Source organism: Papaver somniferum, chromosome 9 (genome assembly GCF_003573695.1).
Source record: "Papaver somniferum cultivar HN1 chromosome 9, ASM357369v1, whole genome shotgun sequence".
NCBI classification, from domain to species: domain Eukaryota; kingdom Viridiplantae; phylum Streptophyta; class Magnoliopsida; order Ranunculales; family Papaveraceae; genus Papaver; species Papaver somniferum.
Genome location: NC_039366.1, coordinates 114,185,593 through 114,193,749, shown reverse-complemented (window position 1 = coordinate 114,193,749; position 8,157 = coordinate 114,185,593). Strand labels below are relative to the sequence as shown.

Below are 8,157 nucleotides of genomic sequence, written 5' to 3'. Positions count from 1 at the left end.
TTCTCAAAATTCACTCTTCTTATCTCTTTACTCATTCTCTTCTCTATCGCATCAATGCTCAGCTGATTTACGTTGATAACAAACAAAATGATTGTTACAACGACGACACATTACCATTCACAAATGGGTTTGAATGCAACAATCCAAACAAATCTACTTGCACTTCATACCTTGTGTTCCGATCGCAACCTCCATACGATTTTGCAACAACAATCGGCTACTTACTAGGTTCACAACCATCACAAATCGCTAGAATCAACCTAATCCACCTTCTTCAAACACAAATTTTCTTGACGAATCACTGGGACTAAGAGAAACAGACACAACATCTTGTTCACGAACTTAAATGATGATTGGAATCAAGTAAAATAATCAAATACTCATATCTCCTTCTTTATCAACCAAAATCGAAGATTTTTCATCTTCGTTTAAAATCTGTAACAATGAATCTAAAGCTTTCTTCTTAAATTCAATCCCACCGATCCGAAGTTTTGTAAAAAGATCTTTGGTAGGAAATCCCAATTCTTCTTTAGCTGAACCTGGATCGGTGTTCTCCTAGACCATGGAGAAAGACAATTTTATAAAACTATGGGTTTGGGAGAAATTTTCTCATAGAAATTGTGATTTAGATTTATGATGTTTTTAGAGAGAAACATACGAAGAATTTGTTTATGAAAAGTATCGAAGTTCTTCTCGCCTTTCTTTCTCGGAGATCAAGAGCTTGTAGATCTGGAAATATTTCAGGAAATATCGAAGCTTAATTAATTTTACAATTTCAGAAAATATGGGTTTTAAAATAATTTATTCCGTGAAAACGGATGCGAGTGTGAACTTTTCTAGGCGTGGATTTCAGAGTGTCCAAAATCTAGAAAATGGGTGTGGCCATAGTTTTCACTTTTAAAAATTAGGCTTTCTTATTTGTTTGGAAATTAGGGCTTTCTAAAGTTTTCTATTTGTTTGAAAATTAAGGGTTTCTTATTTGTTTGAAAGATTATGGTTAAATTGGCACTTAACGTCTGCTATTGATGTTAGGGAAGACTAAGAAGATCAATGGCACTAAAGAATGTCGCGAAAATGCTATCCCGGTGGTTTTCCAGTGGCACTGTAAGCGTTGGAGGAATTGAGACCAAATATGCTTATTCTTATTGGATTTATTCATCTTTATTTCCAAGTCAAAATATTCTTGATTCTCACTTTTTCCCTTTATCCTTTGTGTTTTTATCAGATTAGGGATGATAAACTTCGAAATCTTTGTGTACGGCTTGAGCAGGCTGCTGAGAAAGCAAAGCAACTCAACGATGAATGCGATGCTATCTTTGTAAGCCCCATCCCCATTTCATATCCCTTTATTTCCTTTTGCTTTCTACTCTGTGTCTGATGGTTTTATCTAATTTACATGTCTAGTGATATAGTATGTGACACTACACTGATTATTATGCTATACTTCTTTTGCAGGCCGTAAAAAGAGCATTTCCTATGGATCGGCTGATATGGTTAGGGTTCATCATTAATCTTGCACATGAGATAGGTGAGCAGGTTCTAACAATCTCGACAACTAAAGAAGACATCAAATTTAAAGAATCTCAATTATCAGCTCGTCGTTTGGAAAAGCATAAGTTACAACTTTCAGCTTAGGAAATGCTATGTTATATTCATACTTTTGTACCCGGTAGAGACTGCTTAGTAGCGCATGAGCTCACTTTAAGTTGCGCTTGTTAGTTTACTGTTAAATATGTTAGTTTAGTAGCGCATGAGCTCACTGTTGGGTGAAGTATTTACTGGAACCTCTGATATACGTTGCATGTGATGTGGGGTTATAGATCCCCTAACTTTACCTTCTGTATGGATAGTGTGCTTTTAAACCAGTAACGCATATAATTTATATTACATTCCTTAATCCGAGTTTATTAGTTTTTCGAAATTTTCTATGGAATCCTGTTGATGGGAACCTTGTTCAAGAAAGAGGTAAGTTTTCTACCTGTTGACTTTTATTTGTTCACTTCAGTCTTATGCTTTGATCCCTTGCTGTTTGAGGTATGTGTGGAGCAGTATAAACCAACATCTCATGATGATATATAACAGCAAGGACTTTTTAGTCTTGTTCAAGGAAGATATGGAATGACCTAGAGTTTTATTAGTGCGAAAGTTCCTCCCTGCTCTTGATCGCCCATGCTTAGGGATTTCCTCCAGGTGCTGAAAAATGGAATAGTTAGTATATTTAGTTACACTCTATTCCCAGTAAAAGTTTGATACTCATCGGAAATGTTCTTGATAATCAAGTAAAACAGCTTCTATATCCTGACTTGTGGACTGGGAAGCCTACCCGGGCTAAAGCCCCCTTTAGTCCAGCTGTAGGTCCGTCATTGTCGTACATTATTCATGGAATCCACAAAGTACTCGTTATGAATGAAATTTTGATCGTCGAAGTCCAGGATAGGGAAATTGAGCTCGAGTACATAGGTATTACTACCCTTGTTATGAAATACAGGCTACACATTTTCTAGGAAGCATAAATTGTGAAGAAAGCTTTACTGTGATCAGCGACACAAACATTGTTTCACACAGCGAATACCACCGGTGTGCAATTTCAAACACAAAACAAGTAGCCTGTAATTCCTCGTACACTGTGTGCGCTCATGTGGCAAGCATGCCATACGAGCCTGCCTACTATCGGAATTTTGTGGAAAAGAATGTAGATACTGTCAGGGTGCATCTTTGTTGCTCCCCTGGAAGGAACTTGGCTCAATTTACTGTTCACATATTGTTTAGATGGTGTCCAAATAATTGTTTTCATATATAAGTACATAATAAAAAATTAATTTCGGATGACAAAGAATAACATTAGGTGCAACGCCTTTAGTATAAAAAACTTATGTTACGGACAAGCACTGCTTGTGCTCTGTAAGAAACATGACACAAAGTTATAAGATCTATACCCACTTTACAAGCAACTTATCTAAGAGGATCATCTCAGTAGGCCTGTCAATATCTATCCGATATCCGGAATCCGTTTCCGATTATTCGATATCCTATAAGATTTTATCCGTTTTATCGGATATCGGATATAATATGTTATTGGATATTTCTTCCTTAACATATCGGAATCGGATTAGGCTATATCCGTTTGTTTAGATATCCGATATGTTAAGGACGTACTTGTAATTTTCCCATATCCTTATTTGACTACTCGAGGACTCGAGAAGTCATTTCGTTTTTTCATTTTTTTTTCTCTTCTCAGTTTCTCACCGTTTGTTCTCAGTCGCCTCTCGAGTCTCCATTCTGTCTCTGCCTCTCTCGATCAATCACTCACTCACTCAGTTGTTTACCAATCACTCACCCGCTCAATCAGGTACTAATTCTCTTCTATTTTCTTTGTTAAATTTTTTTGTTCGATTCATCGATTGACATGAAAATAGGGTTTCTGTCTTGCAATCAAAAATTAGGGTTTGATATGACTTACATGTATGGATCAAATTAGAGAAAGATTTGAGATGGGTTTAACTTAAATAAGAATATGAGGCATTGAGGTTGAAGAATAACTCAATATTGATAGTTATTAGTTTAAGGTTTGATTGAATTGATCTATTTTTGAGATGGGTTTACACTTGCAGTTTCTGTTTTACTTTCTTTATGTGAAGAATCTGATTTCTATCTTTTTCGTGTTAAACAGAAGTTAATTTTGACAACAAAGACAAGCAAAAGGCTCTAAATAAGGTTTCTGCTCTATCAGGTATCATAATCATTCTCTTGGAATTATGTTTCTGATTCTCTGATAATGCATCTTAATTTACATCCTTGTTTACTATATTTACATCCAACTGCAAATCTGTACTACAATGGGGTCTATGAAATTAACAAGTGCATCAAACAATGGGAAGACAGTGAGTATGCGTATATCATAGAAATGGGGTTGAAGATGAGGGAGAAGTTCGATGTGTATTGGCTTGAAAGTAATTTGGTTATGGGCACCGGAGTTGTGTTAGATCCTAGATACAAAGCCAAATGGGTAGAGTTTCGTTATAAGAAGTTGTATGGAACTGGATATGCAGTAGAGTATAACAAATTCAAAACAAAATTGACAGCTCTTTTTTATGAGTATGATTCACAAAACTCAAATGCAGATGAACACTATTTTGGCGCCCGCAGTTCTGTCTCTAGCTCAAGTATGATGGATTCAGACAATCCAGATGAAGCACGTGATCCTGAATATGCTGAGTTTATGATGGAGAACATTGAATTTGAGGTGCAGAAGTCTGAGTTTGACAAGTATTTAGAAGAACCAATGCTCACCAAAAGATGAGTATTTGTTTGAAATCTTAAGTTGGTGGAAGCTAAATGCACCTAAGTACCCAACTCTTGCAAAGATGGCAAGAGATGTCTTGGCTATCCCAGTCACCAGTGTTGCATCCGAATCAATGTTCAGTGCAGGTGGTAGAGTGCTTGCAACACACAGAGCTTCATTAGATCCAGAGCTTGTTGAAGCATTGTTGTGCTTAAGCGATTGGTTGCCAGATTTCATTTGTGAAGGTAACATATTTTTTTTTCTTTTTTTTTTTTTTTCTTAAACTCAGTGCATAGATCCATCTGTAATCTGTTATTCTTCTTAGTTCCTATTGAAATATGCTATGACTACATAAGAGAAAAGCATACCTGATGCTGGTTTTGACCAGTATATTTTGATTTAGAGAGCAATGAGCAGTACAAAACAAACTATCTACTTAGATGTTTTTTTCTGAAATACTACTAATCTCTATTTATTGTTACTTGTTAGCATTTCAATTTGGATCTAATCTATGCGTGTTTGTCTGGATGCAGATATGGAAAATTTGGAAATCAACGACGAATGAAGTCAAGACTCAAGAGGGTCAGAGGCTGGAGCCTGGAGAGGAGAGTGACAGATACTTATCTTACTTTCTATAGCATTTGCTTGTGTTTCTTTTCATGTATGTGTGTGTAAGAGACTTACTTAGAGACATAACTACTTAAGAGTAATGTTTTAAGACTTTTTGAAGACAATTTGGATGGTATGTATGAGAAATTTAACTTAAATATCACCTTTGCTGCTCTGCATATGTTTTACAGACAATAGTTGATTAGTTGTTTTTCTTGTCAGAATCGGATATTATCAGATATATATCCGATATCCGATAGCTTAACCTATCGGAATCGATATCTGATTTTGATATCCTATAGGATATTATCGGATATCGAATATCCGATAATGCTTAACCTGTCGGATATCAGAATTCTAAATATCCGACGGATATTCTTCCATTGACAGGCCTACATCTCAGTACTCTCAACTGCTTTGTCCGCTCCATTTAACTTACAGAAGTTACTCTTGAGGCTACGCAGTTTCAGCAAATAGTTCCTCGTCAAGTGCTGCAATAAAGTGGTACATTGGTAAAGGAATTTTTTTTATTAAAAAGACATGCTTTCATTGCAATCAAGGTTGTTAAATCACTTAGGCTAACTCATATGGGCTAGATATCTAGTAGCTAGATTGGTCATCCACGTCAGCTAGGACAACCTCTTAAGTCCTATGGTATTTCTAATCTAGCAGTAAAACGCTGAATAAAACAGCGTCACATGATTTTATACTAATCATTACCATTTCTCTCTCCACATTTTTCCTCTCTCTCTCTTTTTCCTCTCTCTCTCCACCTTTTCCCTCTCTCTCTCTTTTTCCTCTCACTCTCCACCTTTTCCCTCTCAAATACGTCCCACTTTCTTTCTCTATCAAAAACATTTATCTAGCGCTGAATGGTTCACCGTTTATGTCACTTTTTCAGCGCTGAATGATTCAGCGTTTCAATCTCGCTGTTAATTGAACTGCGATCAATTTCTAGGAGAGAGAAGTATCCAGAAGTAGTGTCAACTTTTTTCCCGCACTTTTTTCTTGATTTGAAACACTTTTTGGCCAATCTAGCAGTTCAATCTAGCCCATAGGGATTAGCCAAGGATAAGGTTGATCTTGCAAAGGCTGTCTAGTGTCTATGAAACTCAACAAAAACGAAAAAATCAACAGGGTAACTAAATTGATTTTCATAATACAATTTATGAAAATATTTTTGCCTTTTAACTTCACGATTGTAACATTCTGAATCAAATCACACATCTGATGAAATAGTCAAACAGCCGAATTCCGTTACGAGGAATAACAGAAAAGGTATGTGTTAGTTTGGCAGAATTGTCTCAGATGTGTGATTTTGTTTTATGTGTCTGTTTAGAATGTTCGGGTACCAATTCAAACTAGTCATGTTTATTAAGGACCAATTCATCCATTGAACATTGAATATATATTTTCTTAGAAAGTTCCTGCATAATCTATATAATCAAATTTTGTTTTGAACTTGATATCTAAAGTAAAGTAGCTCAGCTCTATGGGAGTTGCAAAAAGATCTGGTCAAAACTTGAAGTATGCTCTATACCCAGATAACTAACTATACTAGGAAAACAAAATCAAGGTTATTAAGAAGAAATGCTTTTCATGACAATCAAGGTTGTTAAAGTCAATCTCAATTTTTATGAATCGAACCTTATGCTGGATCACTGATTTCTAAAATACATGCAAGATAGTAATTTATACATAAATATAAATATTATATGCAAATAAATCAAGATGAATAATTATTAATCTTAGTTTGCTATTTTACGAATTTCATCTTTTGAAACTTAAATCGTATAAATATTATATTAAATCAAGACATCATTACTTAAACTCAAATCAGACTTTTTTTCTTTTGTGCCACAGGGTAGAGAGACACCTCAGGTGAAGAGTTTGAAACTTAGGATAAAAGAATGGATAATAGATAACTGACCTTTGTTCTTTCCCCTCAAGTAACTTTTACATGCAAGGACCCCAAGTAGGGAACCAGCCAGAGCTGTTGCTATAGATGGTTCAACATAAGTTCTAAACATGTTGTTCCTGAAGAAGACAACATACTGCAAGTTAATGAATAACTATTACAGTAACAAAAATCAAACAATTTAGTGAAAAAAGTTGCGATGAAAGAAGACCTTAAAATGTTCCAAATTATTAACGAGTTTTTTAAGAGACTTGTCAAACTGCTAGGTCGCTTCACCCAAAAACTTATCCTCAATTGATGACGCTGACAGTATGTTCTTGATGTTGGGATCTACCGTGACTTTAGAGTATTCGTCATTGATGAACACAATAATAATACATCCATTTTTATTCTAAGAACAAAAAAAAAACAGAAAATAAAATACAAAAAGAGGTTTAGGAAGGGTTTCAAGAACATACAGTAAGGGAACGAAATTCCTTTATGGTAGTTTTGAGACGCTGGTTGATTGTTCCAAATCTAAAGTCGTAGACCATCTTACATAGGTTCCTTGCAAGTTTCATCTTTTCCATTATTACTCTTTTCGATTATTGTATCTATAAACAAAAAATATGTTCAAACTTTACTTAAGGATACATAGGAACACAACAATTCCTTAAAAAAAAAAAAAGAAAAAAAAAGACACTACACCGATAGCTTAAGAAAATAAATCAACTATCAACCATAAATCGAACGAGATAAAAGGAGATAACACTTATGTGAGATCGGCGGCTTACCTGGTTAGCCTTCATCGATGATGACGACAGTATGTTTTGATGTTGGGATATGCCGTGACTCTGGAGTGTTCGTCCTTGATGAACCCAGTTATAATGCATCCATTTTTATTTTTATTTTAAGATAAAAAGAAAAGTAGAAAAATAAAATGACGTAATATTGCAGGAATTAACATGAATGGTAGAGTTAGCTTACCCCTTGTGACACAATCTCCGCCCCGCATTCGCTTCGGCTCTCGTGGTTAGGTTATCCACGGGGCTTGCTGGTAGGCTAGCACGGCGACCTGTTCAATTAATGTAGTAATACGTTATTGGAGCTTAACTTGTTAGGCTTCCCACTAGTTAATGTAATACTCTTTATCTAAAAAGAAAATACAAAAAAAAAGTTTAGGAAAGGGTTACAAGAAAATACAAGGGTAAAAAAAGTCGTTTACCTAGGTGGATCGGAAAACATGTTTTTCCACTATGGGCAAGAAAATGCATTGGGAGGATTAAAATCAGACGTGCGGATTAAGTACAACCATTGGCGGGTAAACATAATTCGGTGGCGGTTTTTTTTAGACCACGAACGACTATTT

General features: G+C 35.4%; 1 protein-coding gene across 1 annotated transcript; it reads left to right on the top strand.

The window, feature by feature from the left end:
• Positions 1 to 982: 982 nt before the first annotated feature.
• Positions 983 to 1,656, top strand: LOC113310069. Its single transcript, XM_026558623.1, has 3 exons — positions 983 to 1,104; positions 1,226 to 1,318; positions 1,456 to 1,656. The coding sequence occupies exons 1-3, from the start codon at positions 1,051 to 1,053 to the stop codon at positions 1,633 to 1,635; spliced, it is 327 nt and encodes a 108-aa protein (XP_026414408.1). The 5' UTR covers positions 983 to 1,050; the 3' UTR covers positions 1,636 to 1,656.
• The last annotated feature ends 6,501 nt before the right edge of the window (positions 1,657 to 8,157 follow it).

Bases quoted from the DNA above. Each gene is read 5' to 3' on its own strand.
- LOC113310069 (XM_026558623.1), top strand. From the start codon at position 1,051: ATGGCACTAAAGAATGTCGCGAAAATGCTATCCCGGTGGTTTTCCAGT. The intron at 1,105-1,225 runs GTAAGCGTTGGA...TGTTTTTATCAG, and splicing joins GGTGGTTTTCCAGTGGCACT to ATTAGGGATGATAAACTTCG. The intron at 1,319-1,455 runs GTAAGCCCCATC...CTTCTTTTGCAG, and splicing joins ATGAATGCGATGCTATCTTT to GCCGTAAAAAGAGCATTTCC.